Source organism: Kogia breviceps, chromosome 1 (genome assembly GCF_026419965.1).
Source record: "Kogia breviceps isolate mKogBre1 chromosome 1, mKogBre1 haplotype 1, whole genome shotgun sequence".
Lineage (NCBI taxonomy): Eukaryota > Metazoa > Chordata > Mammalia > Artiodactyla > Physeteridae > Kogia > Kogia breviceps.
In genome coordinates, this window is record NC_081310.1 from 28,130,203 (window position 1) to 28,152,029 (window position 21,827).

At 37.1% G+C, this 21,827-nt stretch overlaps 1 protein-coding gene across 1 annotated transcript in view; it reads left to right on the forward strand.

The window, feature by feature from the left end:
- Positions 1–21,827, forward strand: part of HMCN1 (hemicentin 1) — a 517,679-nt gene that overhangs the window by 402,736 nt on the left and 93,116 nt on the right. Inside the window, exons 70-81 of the mRNA XM_059076723.2 lie at positions 4,224–4,305; positions 5,927–6,063; positions 10,188–10,329; positions 11,364–11,508; positions 11,893–12,020; positions 12,322–12,478; positions 14,182–14,303; positions 14,505–14,669; positions 16,339–16,446; positions 16,883–17,020; positions 17,135–17,269; positions 20,481–20,750. Of these exons, the coding sequence (XP_058932706.1) occupies positions 4,224–4,305; positions 5,927–6,063; positions 10,188–10,329; positions 11,364–11,508; positions 11,893–12,020; positions 12,322–12,478; positions 14,182–14,303; positions 14,505–14,669; positions 16,339–16,446; positions 16,883–17,020; positions 17,135–17,269; positions 20,481–20,750 (1,729 nt within the window). The remainder of the gene's footprint in view (positions 1–4,223; positions 4,306–5,926; positions 6,064–10,187; positions 10,330–11,363; positions 11,509–11,892; positions 12,021–12,321; positions 12,479–14,181; positions 14,304–14,504; positions 14,670–16,338; positions 16,447–16,882; positions 17,021–17,134; positions 17,270–20,480; positions 20,751–21,827) is intronic.

The following is a 21,827-nucleotide window of genomic DNA, read 5'->3' on the forward strand; positions in this document are numbered from 1 at the left end:
CCCCTGTCCAAGTCTTCGCAGCTTTTTTGACCTTTGGGTGCTTTCTTTGGGCTGGTGAGAGCTCTCATTTGTTCTGGGGTAGTTCCAGGTTTATCGGCTATCCTGCTCTTCAGATACGTGAGGCCTTTTTGACATTATGAACCCATAGCCCCATCTGTGTAAACCAGAATCATCAGGAGGCTGCGTCTGGTCAGGAATGCTGGGAATGGCTCAGGACAGGTGTTTGGCACACAGGGAGTCCAAGTATCTCTCATTGTGTCCTAAATCTAGAACAGCTGGCTGGGTTGTGGGTTCATAGACCCTGACTTCACCCCCCAGTGACCCTGACCAGCCACAGGCCGTGAGGTCTCAGGGGGCCGTTCCTGCAGTGGGGCTGTAGTTAATACATGGACTTCCTTGTCCCCAAGCAATCTCTAGGAGGTTAGAACCCAGAGTTGACTAAGTCTCTGCTTGAAACCGGATCAGAACCGCGGCTTAGGAGGGGCAGAGAGGGGAGACGGAATGAATAAAGCAGGCAGGTAGTGAGGGCCACCATAAACTTCTCAGGAGTTCCTTCAAAGGCATTTCTGTTAACCGTACCCTTCTGAGATCTGCATCTCCTTCGAGTTCCTTCGAGGCTATTTTTGTCTGTTTTGTGGCCTTTTCTCCCCTTCATCGTTATTTAAAAAATAAAACAGTTGATATACACATCAGCAAGCGGAAGAGTGTTTAGACTTTTTTTCTTTTGGGGAGATGAAGTAAGGGAAGCAAAAGCCTTCTGAGGTTCTGGTCTAGATATGTTATAAAGTTGAGCGTGGCCCTGCGTGCCAGAACTCTTAAACGGGTCAGCTGCTGTCACCCCGTTTTTTCACGCAGTGCCCAGGAGACAGGCTCCCAACCGGCCACTCTGAGGCCAACCTTCTTTGGCAGAGAGGGCGTCTGTGAAGTCCCAGGCATTTAGGGCTGCGTGGGTGGGACTAGGACAAGGTGGGGGTTAGGGGTGGACAAGTGGACGAGGCTCGGGGCCCGGCCCGCCCACCCCCAGCTTTAATCAGAGCAGTCCGGTATTTCTCTGTTTCTAGTAGTAGCCGTGTGGCCTTGGGCCACGGCAGGTTCCTGTGTGCCAGATACCATAACGAGTTCTTGAGGTGTGTTTGTCATTTGATCCTCACACAATCTAGGACATAGGCAGATACTATCCCTGTTTGAGAGATGAGCTTAGGTAATTTGCTCAAGTTCATAGAGTTAAGTGACAACTGGGCAGCTTAATTCCGAGCCCACGTTCTTCATCTCTACCGGTTTGCCTCCCAACTGACATGGGGTTGCGCATACCCTCTCATTTTCTCTTTTCCTTCTATTTATCTCCCATGTTGGCCTCTGCACTTCCCCTCTGGCCCTCTCCAGTTCATTCTTTGCAGAGTGGCTGAGGGATCACGTCTTACCATGTCAGTCCCCTGCTTAAAAACCTCAATGGCCCCCGTTTCTCTTGGGATAAAAGCCAAGGTCCTTACCCTGCTCCCTTCTCATCTCAGGCCACTCTCCTGTTTGCTGTCTGCTGTCAGCCACTCTGGTCTAGTTCAGGCCCTCAGGTGCTCTGTACCCTCTCCCACCCTGGGGTCTTTGCACACGCTGTGCAAAGACCTCTGCTTGGACAGCTCCATGCCGTCTTTCCCATACTCCTACCCCTGTCCTCGGTGACTCCTGTTCATCCTTCATAATGTAAATGTCTCCTCCGTGGAGAAACCTCACCTACTACTGTCAGAACATCAAGCCCTCGGGTGATATCCTGTCACAACTTGTCATGACTTTTTACAATAAACAGCGTTTATCATGATCTATGATGATTTATTTGTGGGATTATTTGATTAATATTTGCCTTTAGGCCAGACTGTGAGTTCCTTGGGTTAAGGAGCTTTTTCGTCTTGTTAACAGTGTATCAGTATATTTCAAGCACATTGTCTGGTTTATATTAGGTGCTCAATAAATATTTGGAGAATGAAAAAAAAAAAAAAAGCATAGCCAGTGGAACTCAGCCCAGTTCTTGTTTCTAACATCAAGGAGAACACACGTTCCATTCCCCTCTTCACTGTGTCAAGCACTTCAATAACCCAGAGAAAACTCAGGTCCAACTGTCAAACTACATACTGAATCAAAACCCTTGAATGTTATAATTTCAACAGACCAAAAAGGAAGCAAAAGAATTTTGTAACATAGGGAATAGCATTGGAGACAGGGAAGTGTGTGCACTAGAACCATAAGTATAAAGGAATCATGGTAAATAAAGCTTTAGAGGGAAATTAAGGCCACATTACACTAGGTCTTAAATGTAAGAATGAAAAGTTATGTTATAACAAAACAAGACAAAGGTTCCATAGAGTGTTAAATGATGACCCACACATTCTAGCTTTTGTGGAGAATACAAATGTAATACATAAGATGTTTCTCAGCCTTCAAGAAATTTCCAATTTTCTAAGAAAAATAAAACTACATATGACAAAATTAGGAAAACAATAAGAAAACCATTAAAAACATTATAGAATTGAAAAATTAAATATTATCAAGTTCCACGACTGCTCTTGGTTCCTCTGGTCCTCTGTGTTTTCACAACATTTGGTACATACCTCTGTTAAAGCACTTATTACTAAATTATATCTTAGTTACCTGTGTCTTTTTGTGTATGTATCTGTAGCATGTAGTTATGCCTGCTACCTAATGGATGCTTTGCAAATTCCAAATTGTGTGGTAAAGACAAGAGTTTGCTAAGACATTTTCCATCAAACCCTCATTTTGTAATTTATTCCAAAGGGAGAAAAATTCTGTGACCAAGTAGATCTGAAAAACTTTATATACTGTACCTTCCTCTCCTTTGTGAGGCATAATGCATGTCAACAACTCTGCAAAATCTTACTCCAAAGAAACCTGACTAACTATAATTTTTCAAACACCCTATTAACAGAACACACTTTAGGAAATGTAGCTACTAATAGTACCTGTCAATATTCAGAAGGGTATAAGTTGTCAGGAAATGTTTCTTGGAGAAGGCAAGATCTCAGAACAGTCATGAATGATAGTGCAAGTTTGGCTAAGTCACGACAAGTGGAGGGGGCAATATGATTTGGGAATAAACTGAATTGGTGGAGTAAGAGTTGACTTTTAGAGGTTTGAAAGGTATAAGAAATTTAGAAATTATTCTCTAGGCAGTAGTGCATCACTTCCAATTCTTAATTGAAGGACGATGAGACGGTCATTCTCCTAAAGTCATATTTAGTAATTTTCCAAACATACTAGTCTTAAATTTTTTCAGCGGACTTTTTGCAGCCTACCAAAACATTTTTCCATAATCTATAAAGTCAGTTTTGAATGTAAGAAGTTTAAAATTCCCAGTGTTCTAAGAGTATTCAAGTAATAAAATTAATGAAAACAGGATTTTCTACTTTTCCAAAATATATTTTTCACAGTAGTAAGATCATCTGTTTTTCAGTGTATCCTTTACACATGTATAAGACATCTTCTACACAATGTCAAATATGAATGAAGACTAACACTTCCAGTGGAAACTATGTATGGAGATTTTTAAAGAAATGTTTCTGGTTTTTGTCAGAAAACAGTAGATTTTGCTATCAGCCTGACCTATTTACAGCCAAATTACATAATATAGCTATTTTGTTTCACCATGTATATCAAAGGTAGATTAAAAATGTGGTATTAATGTGCTTTATTAAAATAACCTGATATTTTATTTACTTTTTTGGTTGGTTAGTTGATTGGTTGGTTAATGTATTTTATTTTCTTCAGGAAGACTCCAGTAGAATTTTCAGTCTGCAATTTAAATTCATAAATACTTATTTCTTCAATAAATACTGAGTAGTATCTAGTCTGTCATGTATGGTGGTAGGTCTTATATGTATCTGCCCTTTCTGAGATCATTAAATATACCTAATATGCAAACATTCTGAGATCAAATACCAAAACCCTGTTAAATCTATGTCAAATACATAGATTTACATGTAACAGAGATGTCAAGCCATGCTCAGTATCAGTATCAAATGTAACTGATACACTTAACTGATTAAATGTATGTTACATTTAATCACAAATGTTAAAACCATTTATTAAATTTTATTACTGTACTTAATGATATCTTGCTTTGTGTGAGACTTCTATATTCATTCTAATAGATATTTATTCTCATCACCAAAACCAGCATGTTAACATTGTGTCATTCACTTATTTGAATTTTATAGGTGGAAGATACAGGAAGATATACATGTCTGGCATCCAGTCCTGCAGGAGATGATGATAAAGAATATTTAGTGAGAGTGCATGGTAAAGTTGTCAAAATGTCCTGCAGTCCATCATACATTAATACCTAATTAAAAGGCATAATTTATGGAACATAGAGCAACTATCTAACATATCATAAAACTATGCTTATATATTAGGAAAAATGTATTTTGCAAATCTGATTTTTATATTTGATCACAGTAGTCCATTAAACTATTGTTGGGAATAGTTTAATGGATTTTTTTGAGTTATTTGTTTTGTTCCTGCACAAATAATTCATATTCATTGGTTTTAAATCATAGAATATAAATTATAAAAATAAAAATATAAATCCATCATAATCTCATCATACAAAGATAAGACCTTTTTACATATAAATATTGTCACAGAAATACGATCATACAGCATATAGTATTTAACTTTTTTTTATCTCACTTAGTGGTATGGTGAACATGTTTTCGTGTCAAAAAATGTATTTTTATAACATTACTTTTTAGTGATTCTATGATTTCCCATTTTATGAATATGCCATTATTTAATACATTCCTTATTTTTGTATATTTAGGCTGTTTTGTATTTTTACCAATATAAGTCACACTATTATAGACATCTTTGTACATGTGTGTTGGCCTCTTCCTTTAATTATTTTGTTTTGATAAATTTCTGTAGGTATATTTACTTGTTTATATGCAAGTACACGTGCATGCCTGTACACACACACACACACACACACACACACACACACATATTTAAGGCCAAATTACCTTCTAGAAAAGTTGGGCCAATTAGACTGTGGCCGATACTATTTTGACATAGAAATGGGAATTACTCTTCATGAAGAGGAACGCTAAAAGAACTTAACGGAAGATCTTTATCTCCTCATAGCCTAAATGACTAGGCAACACAAACTGTAGGGCTGGCGTAATATAGGAGTGTTCCCCTCGCCCCGCCAGTCCTACACAAAAAATTAGACCTGCCACTAATTGACATGTAAATTGTGTATATAAGAGTCACATAAAAAAGGTACATTTTTTAATTGTGATATAGTTGATTTACAATATTATATTAATTTCAGGTATAAACCATAGTGATTGAAAATTTGTATAAATTATACTCCATTTAAAGTTATTATAAAATATTGACTGTATTCTCTTTACAATATATCCTTGCAGCTTATTTTTTTTATACATAGTAGTTTGTACCTCTTAATTCCTTACCCCTATTTTACCCCTCCCCCTTTCTGCATATTAAGAAAAATGTACATATTTCTGTATATTATAATGGGCAGACCCTAATTTAGAGGTTTTAAAATATGATGTTCAGAGAAAATTATTACCAAGTGTAGAGCTAGACAAGGAATCCCTTCTTTGTACTTAGTTTCTTTATCTGTTAAAAGGTGATAAAATGTGATTATATTACTTATCCTGTCATTTACGTGGCCATTGGAAGAATTTCATTACTTGATGTATGTGAAAGTACTGAGGAAGGTAAAAAATTTTTCACTATTTATAATCATTGTACTATAAATTGAATGAGTAATGTTTTCAGTTTATGCTTTTTATGTCATATAGCAGAAGCAACATTCGTTGAACACCTCAGATAATCCAGATCATTTTATATCCTGTTTATTAAAAGCCTTTGGTGTATTTGTTCTCATGCCCAGTCCCCCCTAATATTGCTGGAACTGATGAGCCCCAGGATTTCACTGTGTTACGGAACAGACAAGTGACATTGGAATGCAAATCGGATGCAGTGCCCCCACCTGTAATCACTTGGCTTAAAAATGGAGAACGGTTACAGGTAAATCTTGCTAAATTCCACAGATTCATTGTGAGAAAAAAAAAATCAGCAGTAGAGTCCTTGCTAGGGAGATAAAGCCAAACAATGTCAGACTACTAGTTATTCAACATTACAGGGGTGGGCATAGGGTCCTTTAATCAGGCTTTTTCTCAGCCTTCTTGGAGTAGTTACTAGCTAGTTATGAGGCAAAAGACAGGTATTTTGATTCATATACTCTGTAAATTGGCCCAAGTATATATCTCCTGGAGCCCGTGGATTAAAGTTGAATGAAAACACTCAGCTATGTCTTTTTTTTTTTAATTGGAGTATAATTGCTTTACAATGTTGTGTTAGTTTCTTCTGTACAGTGAAGTGAATCAGCCATATATATACATATATCCTCTCCCTCTTGGACCTCCCGCCCCCCAACATCACACCCATCTAGGTCATCACAGAGCACCGAGCTGAGCTCCCTGTGCTATATGGCAGGTTCCCACTAGCTATCTATTTTACACATGGTAGTGTATTTATGCCAAACCTAATCTCCCAATTTATCCCACCCTCCCTTTCCCCCACTGTGTCCACATGTCCGTTCTCTACATCTGCTTTTCTATCCCTGCTCTGCAAATAGGTTCATCTGCACCATTTGTCTTTACTTGAGAGGGAAGAAACTATCAGAGTCTCAAAAGACCTGACCTGTCCTGCCAGCTCCGTAGGGCAAACCTATTACTGAATTTCCCTAGTCTAAACTTGGTCCTCAGGAGTGACCCCAAGGATCTGTGCAACACCAGGAATATGGACTGGAATCTTTGAAAACACAGTTACTGGCTCTTTAAAGGTTCCCACGCTCAGGTGATATCTGTCTGCTGCCCTATAGTGTCACAGCCCAGGATCCTAAATAGGCCTTTAGGCTTGGCTCAAAGCCTTGACTTTGAATGCTCTGATTGTCCTTATCCTAGTACTTACTTATCCTTTTGTTTCTCCTTTGTTCTTCCTCATCCTGTTAGTATGACCTATTGTGGTACGCTGTGCCTAAATAAAAGGAAATGGTGTCCCTAATACATAAGGCAGAAAGACTTTCGCTGTCATCAGATCACACAAATGCCAAACACAGAGACTGGTTTCTGAGAGTTGCTTCCTTGTTAAATCATCATGCATATCACTTAACAGTCCTGTGCCTCAGTTTCTCTATTTATTGTGTGCCTGTTAAAATGCTAGGCACTATGATTGCCCCTGAGAATAATCTTGATCCTCAAGGAGCTCACAGACTATCTGAAAATATACAGAAGTATATCAAAGATTGTAGAAAATTGATACTGCTGATATTCAATGAACAATATCTTAGAGGGATATACAGCATTTTATGGAAACAGAGGGGAGAAGCAAGTAATCCAGACTGAAGGGTAAGGAATAGCCCAGGGGAGCCTCTTGGAAAGAGTGAGTTCAGTTTAAATGTTGGGTAGATGTTGGGTGAGAAAGAAGGGGATTCCAAACATAAGTGATAGCATGTACAAAGACATTACAGGAGAAGGAATGCTGCTGTCCCAGGAACTGCAGCTAGCTTGGTAAGGTTGAAGTAGACCTTGATTAAAATCCTTTGATGCCACTTTCTCCCTTCGTCACAGCCCACCCTTCCCCCTCCCCATAGATCAGCTGGGTGGTTTGTGACCACCTAGAGGGGTGGGAGGGAGGGAGACGCAGGAGGGAAGAGATATGGGAACATATGTATATGTATAACTGATTCACTTTGTTGTAAAGCAGAAACTGACGCACCATTGTAAAGCAATTATACTCCAGTAAAGATGTTTAAAAAAAAAAAATCCTTTGATGATTCTCCATAGATTTCAGGATTCGGATTAAACTGCCCAGCTTAGCTCACAAAGCCCTTCATGCTCTGACTTTTCCTCCATAGTCTTATCTCCCATATGTGCATTTCACTCTAGACCATTAGGTGTTCAGATAGGGACTGAGTGAATGTTGATGATACAGAAATTCAGGCTAATCTCAGATATGACCAAGTGATGTCAGTACTGGGACAGACTGATTTCAACAGTTATGGGGGGAAAAAATGAGTCCAGTTTTAGATATTTTGAGTTTGAATTACCTATATATTATCCGAGTGGAGCTTCTAAGAAGCACTAAGAAATATGGGTCCATATTTCATCAAAAACATCTTTGATTTGGTGGTCCTCAATGGTGTAACCTGTTCCCGAAGCCATCGGTTTGTATGAGGTCAACCAGAAAGCACACAGTGTGAGAAGACCTGTAAATGAGAATAAAGCCTAAGGCAACATTGACAATTAAAAGGTGAGCAAAGGAAGAAGAGAAGAATGGGACTGAGGATGAGGACCCAGAGAAATAAGATTAAATATAGGAGACATTGGTGTACTGAGAGCCAAGGAAGACAGAGGGAGTGGTTAACAGAGTCCATGTTAAGATACAAATTAAGCTGTATTCACTGGCTTTGGCAATACATAGACTTGATTAACGATCTGAACAGCGGTTCTTCAATAGAGTGATCAAAGTAGAAGACAGGTTACAGCTGTCTGGGGGAGTTAAAGAAGAGGAAGTGTTAATGATTGTGGACTGTTACTTAAATACAAAAGAGATTTGTATATGCTTATTTACTGAAAGAGATGGAAGATACAGGACTAAGTGTGTCAAGTGGGGAAGGGCTGGGACCCTGGTGACAGGTGAAGAGATTAGCCTTGGACAGAAGCATTGACCTTTTTCCACAGAGATGGAAAAAGAGGAAGGAAGGTTGTATTCATATGCAAGAGATGAGAGGGAGAAATGGCGGGCACCCGGCTTTGATTTTCTCAAAGGAATTAAGGTCATCAGTTGAGAATGATGTTCTATCTGAGGAAAGAAATCAAATTTGGAATAATCACTGGCAGTAAATGAGAAGAGAACCAGAGAACATTGTAGTGGGACTGAATAAGTTAGCAGAACTTACTGATGTTCATGGAAGAAAGACATGAGAATCAACTCAGAATTTTTTTATTAGCCTAAAATCCTGCTATACCCATATCAAAATTAAAATATGTTTCGTAGAACTTTCCATGTATGTTTAAGAAATCACTTATTCTCATCAGAAGTAATAAAAGTTTACCATTAATAGCCCCTGTAGCAAGGAAAGGCCTAGAGAAAATGTGTGAACTTTCAAGATACATTGACCTGAACTGTCTATGTTAGTGTGAACAACTTTTTTCATTAGAAATATATGTTTATCTGGGACAGAACTCATATGGTAGAAAAATCTTATTTGGGCTCTTCCTGGAGTAGTTTCACTTAGGCACAATCAGAAAATATCAGTCTTTGATGTTACCTGGCATTTTTTAAAGTCTATGAACAATCCCAAATTGGACATTATAGCAGAGATTAGATTTCATTATATTTCAGTATTTCATTTCAATATAGGTCTCTGCATTTTCATAATTCTTGGTCCCATGCTTGGATGCAGAATAAGTGCTTAATAAATATTTGTAGACTAAAATCATTTATTTACTTATGTTAAATATGTTGAAGGATAATTATTTCCTATAAGTTAACCAAAGTTAATTTATTAGTCAGGAAACTTTCAGCTTTAAGTGACAGAATTCAAACTCAAAATAATTTAAATGGAAAATAAGAGATATTTGTTAGCTATAGTAATTGGTGAACTTAAGCTTTAGGCATTACTAGATCCAGAGGCTCTAACCATGTAGTCAAGCATCTCTGGCCTTTCTCTGAATCCCAACTCTGCTTACGTTAGATTCAGAACAAGCTGTCCCCACATGGTGGTAAGACTGCCACCAAGCTATGTCATCCTCACTACCGGTGATTCCAGTAAAACTATGCCTTATTCCAACACTTCCAGCAGTATCTTTCTGGGGAGCTCGAATGGGCCCAACCTGAGACAACTTTTCATCCTTCAGAGGTTCATTGTGGCCGTCACTGTGAAGAACTGGAGACACTGATTGTGCTCTTGCTTTAACTACACTCATAGAAATATTTCCCAAGAGTTTTTGATACCAGGATAGTGGTGGGGGGAGCAGACAAAGATACTGGGAGACTGGTGCACTGCAGTTCACTATAGTTACTTTTGATGATTAATATTTTATTTGTCCAACATTTTAATGGTAAATTTTTCTTTCTGAATCCAGGCAACACCTCGAGTAAGAATCCTATCTGGAGGGAGATACTTACAAATTAATAATGCAGATCTAGGTGATACAGCCAATTATACCTGTGTTGCCAGCAACATTGCAGGAAAGACTACAAGAGAATTTATTCTCACTGTAAATGGTAAGAAAAATTAATCACTGTTTCACAACTTAAAAATTTAGATAAGGGCATTTAAAGAGATGATAGCATTTTTATTTTTTATGAGCATACTAAATTCTTGTGCTTATCTTATTTCTTTTCATAAAGACAACATGTGATTTTTGTACTATCACTGTATTCAAACTAACTCAATTTCAAAAAACAAAGATACATTTCTGTTAGAGGACAATATATGTCCAATTGTTATCAGCATATCCTGATGTTTTGTGTCATTCAGATCAGAGCCATTGGAGAAGTTAATACACTAAGTCTCTGGATGACAAGTAGCCAATTAGTCACCTTTGTTGATGTTGGTGTTTGATTATATATGTGCTAGACAGAGACTGCCATGGGACTGTAATTTTCTCAAATATAAAATCTAAACACTAAAATCTGCCAAATTTCAAGAATATGATAGACTTTTTCAAAACCGTCCCTTTGGATTTTTAATATACGAAACTTTACAAGTTGAGTAACCCAGGCAGCTAATATCTCTAACACTAAAATTAAAATTCAAGTTTACTATTCCCATATGAACTCAATGATTAATAAAATACACACTCTGAGACTTGCATGATTAATCACAGATGTGCTTTGTTATAACAGCCCACTTTCTATCCTTTATTTAAAGTGAAGTTGTTCCAGTATTAACATTCTCTGACCATTATTTGGCCAAAGAGAAATAAGAAATATCATCTTTAATTTGTATGATACCAGAGCTGACTTTTATTCTATTCAAGCCTCTTTCATTAGAAAGCCAGATTTCATACACCATATCAGGGATTTAAAGCTTCCCCACCCATTTACTCTTCATTTTTAAGTAAATTTTAAAATAAAATCTTATCTTGACTAAGACTTTAGGAATTAAACCCCAATTCTATTTATACTAACCTGAATTAGCTGTAGGCAAAGCCATACATTTGACTCAAATCTCACTTTGTATTACCTGTTAAGAGTCTTAGTTCAGGCTATGATATTGATATAAAGGAAGTTTTCCACATGCATCTCTTGTGCAGTTCCTCCAAGCATAAAGAGTGGCCCCCAGAGTCTTGTCATTCACTTAAACAAGTCAACTGTATTGGAATGCTTTGCGGAAGGTGTGCCAACCCCAAGGATAACATGGAGAAAGGATGGAGCTGTTCTATCTGAGAATCATGCAAGGTAACAATTCTGGAAAAGGATAAAATATACTGTAAGAACTGAAATATAAGTTTTTAAATCTTTGATCCAGTGCATTATTTGGGTCTTTTCATTCTAAAATGAGTCTCTTCATCTTAAATGAGGATCAAAATATAGTATTTTAAAAGCATAATTCTTAAGAGTTACATTCAAAATGTAATGATTATAATCTATCCAAGATCACAAGCCCATCTGCTCTGCACCTTTGCAGAACATCCTTTTTTTTCCACCAAGGGTATTATAAATTCCTGAAGTAGGAAAAGGACTGAAAATGGATTTAACTGGGTATTTTATAATGTTCTCAGTCAAAATGTGCATAATCAGAAAGGCTGATCCGGAGGACCTCACTTGTGATCTTTCTTGTAGATACTCCATCTTGGAAAATGGATTCCTTCACATCCAGTCAGCACACGTTACTGATAGTGGGAGATATTTGTGTATGGCTACCAATGCTGCTGGAACAGATCGCAGGCGCATAGATTTACAAGTCCATGGTAAATGTACTTTTACGAACAACATCCAATCTTTGGGTCAGGTGTTCTTTGGTAGCCTAAACCAGTGAGGTCATAACATAAAGACCTTCATATCTAATACTATTTAAATGTATTACACTATATTATGAGCAGTGAAGACCCATTATGAAGAGCATCATCACAACCCTGTGTAAATTCACAGAACCTTATTGTGTTCCTAACTATAAAGCAAGTTAGCAATGATTAATTTCAGTTTGGCAGAGATACTTCGAATGGCATACTATTTACTGAACGTGTTTCTTACTTGGTGACTTCGTTTTAGTCCCTCCATCTATTGCTCTGGGTCCTACCAACATAACTGTAACAGTAAATGTTCAAACCACTCTGGCTTGTGAGGCTACTGGGATACCAAAACCATCAATCAACTGGAGAAAAAATGGGCATCTTCTTAATGTGGATCAAAATCAGAATTCATACCGGTAAGGAGTAATTTAACTGGAAAATCCCACCTATTATTTAGAAACATAATTTTTAAAAGAATTAACATTTAAACTCTATCAATGGGGACAGCAAATATATAAAGTATGAAGAACTAGCTAGTATGTAGAGAGCATATTATTTTTTCTTAATATAGAATTAGTTTTGCAACCTAAAATCTTATTTCTGAATTATAGGTACAACTTCTCTATTTCATAAGTCCTGTAGATAACTGTCTGAGCTCTAAAAGATTAATTTCCATTCTGCTTTTTTTTTTTTAGTATCTTTTGGAATTTTATAAAGACAAAAGATTAAAACATCATTTGGTATAAAAGAAAAACTATTCTGTAGAAATAATACAAGCTTTAGCTGCAGAATAAGAGTCAAATTTTATACCTTGAAATACAGCATAGGTATTTGGCAGCATGTGGAGGAAGGAAGAACAGCATTTTCTCCCAGTTTTTTGTATTCGTCCAGCTTGACTACCATTGCTCTTCCAGCTTGACTACCATTGCTCTTAATATGACATCATATTTTTTAAAGACTAACCTTTAAAAAAAAAACTAGGAATTTCTGATGCTTTAGCTAAGCATCATGTCTTGTATCTCAAGTTAATAGATATCTTGCAAAAGGTTTGCCATAGTACTGAAAGCAAATGTTCTCATAGACCTACCTTAACAAAAATCAGTTCTGATACATCAGGAAATATGAAACTAGGAGTGTTTCACTTGAAACTCTGTTGCTTCTCCCTCTTTCTCACCCTTTAACTCTTTTGGCATTGGGCGTTTAGTGACTTGAAAGCATATACTATGGGGGAATTGTACAATGCCCTTGAATAAAAAAGCAGGTCAAGTATGTTTCCCTTGAATCAAATCATTTCCATTCATCATTGCACAGTTTGAAGTAAGAATACAGATATTCTTATTTAGATTACTTTAATTTTTTTAGTGTGTTCAACCACACTAAAATGATTTTTCATTTTGATACATATTTGCTTTAATTTTTATTTTATATTGGAGCATAGTTGATTAACAATGTTATGTTAGTTTCAGCTATACAGCAAAGTGATTCATTAGATTACTTTAAATAATGTATGTGTATTTAATCAACCTTCTGAACATTTGAAGTGATTCAGATCACTTTAGTTTTGAGTTGATTCAAAGTTAAGGAAGAGACTCTGATTTATGTACTATGCGTCTCGAAGGTATCCACCACGTGTAAGGAGACGTGTGAAGTAGAGAAAGGTGCAAGACAGACAGACTTGTAGTTACCCATCTGTCAGTAGAAATAATCAAATACCAATCTGCAAAGTTATTGTGAACTTTAGAGATGATTAATGTGAAGCATTTGAGTTGGTGCCGGGAATGTGTTCAATGGTCAGTAAACAATGGCTATCATCAGTGTGCTCATTTCACTGTATTTCTCCTGGGAGAACATGGTTGATTATGCTATAAGCATTCAGAAAATTCAAGATTCCCTCTTAACACAATCATTCCACACCACTGCTTCCTGCAGATGTCAAGGTTGAGGTCCTATTAACCCACTGCCATATAAACTTAAAGTCTGATGCATAAAATGATGCTCATGTTAACATGAGTAGAGTTCCATTTCCCTCAATTCACAAGATAGTACCATGTTGAACCAACTAGAAACATTTATGAAAATTGATATATAGCACCTCATTACTTTGAAATCTCTCTTCTAGGCTCCTTTCTTCAGGTTCACTAGTAATTATTTCCCCTTCTGTGGATGACACTGCAACCTATGAGTGCACTGTGACAAGTGATGCCGGAGAGGATAAGAGAACTGTGGATCTCACTGTCCAAGGTAGAACTGGCTTAGTATGTGGACTGAAAGTTATTATAATGATATCATTCCATCATTCCTCTACTTCACAAGAGAGCTTCCTTTTCCACTGACCAAGCACTCACTTTCAGAGTAGAAAGAGAAAGATATATGAGGAGGCTTTGGAAATCTGTAAGGGTTGGGAACATGTAGTTTTCTTTCCTTTTGTTGTTTTTCTTTTAGTTCCACCTTCCATAGCTGATGAGCCTACTGACTTCCTAGTAACCACGCACACCCCCACCGTGATCACCTGCACGGCTTCAGGAGTTCCATTTCCCTCAATTCACTGGGCGAAAAATGGTATAAGACTGCTTCCCAGAGGAGAGGGCTATAGAATTCTGTCCTCAGGTAAGACCCAGATCAGCGATTACACAGCTATTGACTGGATTCGTTTTTACTGGATGGCCTTACTTGGAATTCTGTTGCACCAAAATAAAAGAATAAAGTACATCTGTATTCCTGGGCTTAGGCATCTGGGAAAAAATGCACTTAACAGTGGGGAGGGGGAACTTGGGAAAGGGATAGAAAAAAAGTCTTAAAACAAAATAACAGATAATATCTAGGACTGATATGCATATATTAAGCATGACCACTGGGATTTTATGTGCATATTTACTAAACCTAAGGTTTAACAAATTTACTGGTTGCCTTTGAGTGAACCACACTTCTTTTGTCGGCCAAATAGAACGTCCATTCATTCAACAAACATTTAGTACCTAAAATAGGCTAAATACTCCACTGAGTTTCTGAGGATATAAAACTAAGACAGGGCTCTTGCTTTTAAGGTTTCAGTAATTTAGCAAGTAGGGCTGGGTGTTAAGTGCTATGATATGGATAATTTTTGAGGGTGGTAGTAACCATCATTTATAGAATTTAAGTATTGAAAATTTTATAATACTAAAGAGAAAATATTCACCTAAATGAAAGTATAAGTGATTCACATTTGTGTTTCTGGAAATTCATCCTGCAATGGGGAGGTATACTGGAGATAAACTAAAGTAGCAACTAACTCCTGAGGCTTTATGAGTATGGGCATATTATTCTAAGAGAATTTGTTTATTTCTTCAGTAGAAGGGAAATAATGAAAGATTTGTTCTCAGGATGGAACTTGGCTTTCAAAGCATAGTATTTTGGCTACCTCAGAAATCTGCATAAACGGGTAGCAAGTAAAATCATAAAATATAAATTAACTACTCTTCAGCACAAAGTACTGTGCTAAGAAAACAGTTTAGAACTTTTCTCAAAATGTTAGACAGTTACCATATGACCCAGCAACTCCGTTCCTAGGTCCCTACCCAGAGAAATGAAAGCATATGTCCACCCAAAGACTTATATGCAAATGTTCATACAGCATCATTCACAATAGCCAAAAACATAGAAACAATGTAAATGTCCATCAACTGGTGAACGGATAGACAAAATGTGGATAATTCACAGGATGGAATTCTATTTAGCAATAAAATGGAACAAAAATATTGACACCTGCTACAGCAGATGAAACTCAAAAACTATGCTCACAGTAGAAGTCAGACACAAAAGCCTTCTGTATGATCCCATCTATATGAAATTTCCAGAAAAGGCCTATATATATATATATATATATATATATATATATATAGAGAGAGAGAGAGAGAGAGAGAGAGAGAGAGAGAGAGAGAGAGATTAGATTACCGATTGCTTACACTTGGGGTTGGGAATGAGGCAGGTCTCTAAGTGGAGTGAGATTTCTTTGGGCATCATGGAAATTTTCTAAAATTAAATTATAATTGCACAACTCTGTAAATATACTAAAAATCATTGTATTGTACATTTAAATCAGTGAATTTTATGGTCTGTACGTTTTGCCTAAATAAAGCTGTTAAAAAATACTATGGTAGGTAAGCACAGGGAGTGCAAGTATGAATGCAAGCCACGCAGTACTGTGCTAGGGGGCAGACTGACACAAAAGCAGAGAGACCTGGTTTAGCAAACCGGAAAAACAGGGACGCACTGTGCATGAAAAACTTTTCCTTTTCAGGAGCAATTGAAATCTTTGCCACTCAGTTAAGCCATGCTGGAAGATATACTTGTGTTGCCAGGAATGCAGCTGGTTCTGCACATCGACATGTGAGCCTTTATGTCCAAGGTATGAAAGGTTATTTATTCAGTAAAATTTTGCTCTTGTACTTTTCTAAGTCATGTTTATTCTTGACAGGTGGTACCGTCTAGAGTCGTAAACCACAGTAATATTTGGGGGATATGAAAGCCTGATAGATGTTCTTCAATAGACTAAAGAAAACATACAGATGACCAACCACACAAAACAGCCCCTAAATTGTCTTCTTGAATTTTTATGATCTGTTTCTGATATTAATCTTTTCTATGGAGTTCTTCTAATGGAAACTGGCTATAGTAACAGGACTCAAAAAATGTGATATGACAGCTATTTGCTTTTCCCTGGGACAATGAAATCACTAATATTTTGGAATTCTGAATTCAGGCATGTTTAACCTCATGGCTACTATAGACATTTATGCTACTAACTAGAGCCTTTGCTTATTTCTGTTGATTGGTTCTTACAGAGCCTCCAGTCATTCAGCCTCAGCCAAGTGAACTAGCCGTCATTCTAAACAATCCCATTTTATTACCATGTGAAGCAACAGGGACTCCCAGTCCTTTCATCAGTTGGCAAAAGGAAGGTATCAAAGTCATCACTTCAGGTACCGTTTCAATCAAGAAAATAATGGGAACTCACTTTTATAATTCAGAAGTCGGTATGATTTGTTAATGAAAATAAAAAGTCTTCTCACTCTGCTTTTGTAACTATGATGTAGGTAGAAGCCATGCACTTCTTCCTCGTGGTGGCTTGCAGATCTCCAGAGCTGTCAGAGAGGATGCTGGTACTTACATGTGTGTGGCTCAGAATCCAGCTGGTACAGCCTTGGGCAAAATCAAGTTAAATGTCCAAGGTACCTAAATAATAAATCTCTATGTCTTCATTGCAAAGATGCTTATAATAGTGTATATCAAAATTCAAATATCTAAAGTAATGATGCCACCATAGTTCTTAATTAACATTCTTAGTTTATATTATCCTATATGTTTTTCTATTAACCTTATGAAGGAAAAAATTTAGTGCTTGGGTGTTTTGGGGCATTATTTATATAAGAAAACTGAGGCATCTCATGATATTTTGAATTTCTGTGAACCTCTATTTGGTACTTTCATTGTAGCACATATTTAAGGTGATTTTTAAAACTATTCTCTCTGTAATACTACTTTGTATACATTACAAAATACTGGATTGTAATATCCACTTAAAAAACTAATCGTTAATTTTTTACATTTTAAAGAATCACCAATAAGAGTCATGAAACAAAAAAATAAATCATAATTGCAGTTAAACCAGCTTGATGGAAAAAAATATTCTGAAGACAGTGGGGTTTTTTTTTTACATTTAACTTATATTTTCTTGATGTAATGTTCATATCTTCCATGCACTGTTTTTGTGGATCAAGACGTGACCTAGAGATGGGTTCCGAGCTGCTCAGTTTGCATTGCTGATTTGAATTTCCTTGTTCTGTGATTTTCTTACGGTGAATTAATAACTGTAGTAAAGCTCACTTACCTGCAGATTGTAAATCTAATTTATTTGTATTTTACAACCCTTCTTTAACAAGTGTTTATTGGGATAATAAGTAGAAATACATTGACCATTATAGATATGATCCTTTCCTTATAGTGTGGAGAAGGAAAAAAATGAAACTACCAATAAATGAAATTATGATAAATTCTGACATATGCTATGCAGAGGGAAAACAAAAGGCTGAGATGGAGAATAGTGGGAAAATGTGGGGACCACTTTACACTAGTGGTTAAAGTAGGCTTTAACCTACTGATGGGGGTACCACTGGAGCTGAGGGGGGTTACCATTGGAGCTGAGACCTGAATGATGAGCTAGGATGAGCCATGTAAAGGTAGCAGTGTCCAAGGAAGAGTGGGCAGCACGTGCAATGGCCCCACGGCAGGAAAGGGTAAGAAAAGAAGCGTGCCAGTGTGGCTGACAGTAAGGAACCTGGGAAGGCTGGCAAAATGTGAAGGAGGTCAGAAGAGAAAGTGGGCCAGTGCATGGAGGGCCCGAAGGACCAGAGGAGGGGTAAGATTTCCTTTTGTGTGCAATGTTGAAGCCTTTTAATGATTTAACCAAGACTCTTGTTTGGTTTTAGGAAGACCTCTTTTGCTGGTATATAGATAATGATTTCGAGAAAGCACAAGACTAGAGCTGGAAGAACTAGTAAAGTGCTCTAGGCATCATGTGATACGGTCTGGCTGGGAGTGCGAGTGGGTGTGTGAGTTGCAGGGGAAAATGAAAAACAAGTGGTGGATTCAAGAACTCTTTGGAGATGTAATTGACAGGATTGCTGATTAATCAGATTGGGAGGTTAGGAAAAGAGAAGAGTTAAGGATGTTTCCTGGGCTTTGGGCCTGAGCTAGAGATGGGAGATAGTGCTGTGAGGGATAGGAACTAGTTTGGGAGGAAGGAAAGTGTGATTTCTGTTTAATCATGTGAGATGTGGGAAACTATTAGAAATCCTAGCAGAGATGTCAAAAAGCATTGAATATTTATGAATTCAGAACTCAAGGGAGAAGTATAGTCTAAGATATAAATTTGGAAGTAATCAGGGTATTTCAGTCTACAGGACTGGATGAGAATTTGGACTGAAAAGAGCTTAAGGACAAAGCCCCAGGACTCTGCATTGTTAAGAGGTCTGAGAAAAGAGAGAACACTGGAAAAGAATCCAAAGGCGAGGGAAGAGATGACAGAGGAAAACTAGATGGAGGCTAGGAGAGGACAGGGGTTCAAGAAGGGAGCAGACAGCTTTTTTAATGCAAGCGAAAGGTCAGTTAGGATGATGACCAAGAAATATTCATTGGTTTTGGCAACACTGAGGTCATAGAAAAGAATTAGTGAGGGTTTTTTTCCTTCACTAATTGATTAAAACTATTGATATGAAAAAAAAGAAACACTTTTTTTCAAAAAAGAAAAAGAAACACTTTGAACAACTAACAGCATTTCAATATTCCAAAATGGGAAAATGTGGGGACCACTTTACACTAGTGGTTAAAGTAAGCTTTAACAACTACTTGCGGGGGGGATACTATTGGAGTTGAGGTGGGTACCACTGGAGCTGAGACCTGAATGATGAGCTAGGATGAGCCATGTAAAAGTAGCAGAGTGTCCAAGGAAGAGAGGGCAGCATGTGAGATGGCCCCAAGGCAGGAAAGGGTAAGAAAAGCTCAGTAGAATATACTTAGTGTAATCTATTGTAAACACTAGGAAGAGAAATCTATTGTAAACACTAGGAAGAGAAATCCTAATCATAAGCCCTTCCACCATTTTCTGAAGAAGTGGGAAGAGTTCTATCTATATACCGTCAACCCTTGACCAACATGATTTGAACCGTGCAGGTCCACTTATACGTGGATTTTTTTTCAGTAGTAAATAATACATTACTGTACAATCCAAGGTTGGTTGAATCTGCAGATGCAAAACCACAGATACAGAGGAGACAAGGATACAGAAGGCCAACTATAAGTTATATTCAGATTTTCGGTAGCACACAGGGTCGTCATCCCTAACCCCTGCCTTGTTCAAGGGTTAATTGTAATTCTTTTCCATAGTCTACCTCTTTACTCCTTTATTCATTAACAAAATACCTTGTTAAATATGACCACTGTATATGAGATCATAAGCACTGTAGGAAACGCATGAATAAAAGGATCTTTGAGCAGGTGAACAATTTCCAAACCTTGAAGGGGTCTATTTTGGAAGTTTTAAGTAGCTGATGAATCACAATACATGTATGTTAAAGAAAACACCTCTGTCAACACAGTCTAAGTTTTCTAGACATGAAATCCCTCCTGAGTACATGTTTATATCCTTATTTAAAATTGATTATCATTTATATTTGTTAACTAGATGGAGAATAATCTTCTACAATGGGTTCAATGAATTTTCTTTTCCAACGCAAACAAGCTACAGCAATCCTTTGGTGATGATATGGTAGAGTCAGGGCTTTGTTTCTTGTCAATGTGACCTCACTTTGCTAGAGTAATACTGTGGTGTGTAAATGGTACATTCCTGCTTTTAAGATAACATTCAAACCTTGTATCTTTTAGTTCCTCCGGTCATTAGCCCCCATCCTAAGGAATATATCATTGCTGTGGATAAGCCCATCACGCTACCCTGTGAGGCAGATGGCCTCCCACCCCCTGACATTACGTGGCATAAAGATGGGCATGTAATTATGCAATCAATCCGCCAGCGCATCCTCAGCTCTGGAGCTCTGCAAATAGCATTTGCTCAGCCTGGTGATGCTGGCCAGTACACGTGCACAGCAGCTAATGTGGCAGGATCAAGCAGCACGAGCACCAAGCTCACTGTACATGGTAGGTTGTTTAGCATAAATCATTTCAGTGTGCTACATTACCATGGCAAAGAAGAGAAAGACACCAGGAAAAAAGTACGATGAAAATCAAAACAATGTAAAACAGTAATGAAGAGTCGAGTGTGTGTGTTCATGTGGTATGTAAGTACACTTGCCCTTCAAATATGTTTTTGGTAGGCTATGTTTATTCGTGTGTGCATATATGTGTGTGACAAAGAGAGATTTTATTAATAAAGCCAGGATAATTAATGTGTTGCCAATCCCCTCATATTGTGATTATTGGGATCTTTAATTTGGCTTATGAGGAGTCCATTTGTTTTGTTACTCTTCTGCTTTACTTTTCAAGGTGCAAGTCATCTTGGCTCAAAACTAATCACCATGTGACCTACATTATAAATGTAATGTGAATCTAATGAGAATTGGAGATCTATTTGATTCATTATTTTAAAGTATGTAGCAAAATATTTACAGGTATATTTGAATAATAGAAAAAATACCATTGTTTCCTTTGCATTCAGACAACTAACAAAAAATCTGAAGATCAGCATTGAAATATTTTAGTTGTTATTTTGTTATTGTTTTTAATTGTATACTTTAAAGGTAGAATACCTATGAATATCAGTGGTAAGAAACAATAAGCAAACTAAACTGTTTTGAACTACTATTTTCAGAGGTAACTGTTATTTTAATGATGAGTTTCTACTTTTTCCCTTTTAAAAAAATTTGTGAAAGCTGTTTTTTAACTTTCAGGTGTATTTGAATTTTCTACAGTTTTATACCTGCTTTCAGTTAATATAATTGAACTAATTAATACACATTAGTCCTTTAGTTTCAAGTAAAATTCCTTCTTTCAAGTGTTTGTAGAAAATTTACCAAAATTGACTATATACTAAACAACAAAGAAATTGTTCATAATAATTTAAAAGTATAGGCCACAATTCCTGGCGACAACGCAATAAAGCTAGAAATGTGTAATGAACTTTTAATGCCAAAACCCCAACCCCAGCCAATTTAAAAACTACCATTCTGGTCAACAAGTAGGTCAAAGAATATGGTTTTATTTTCACATTATTTAGAA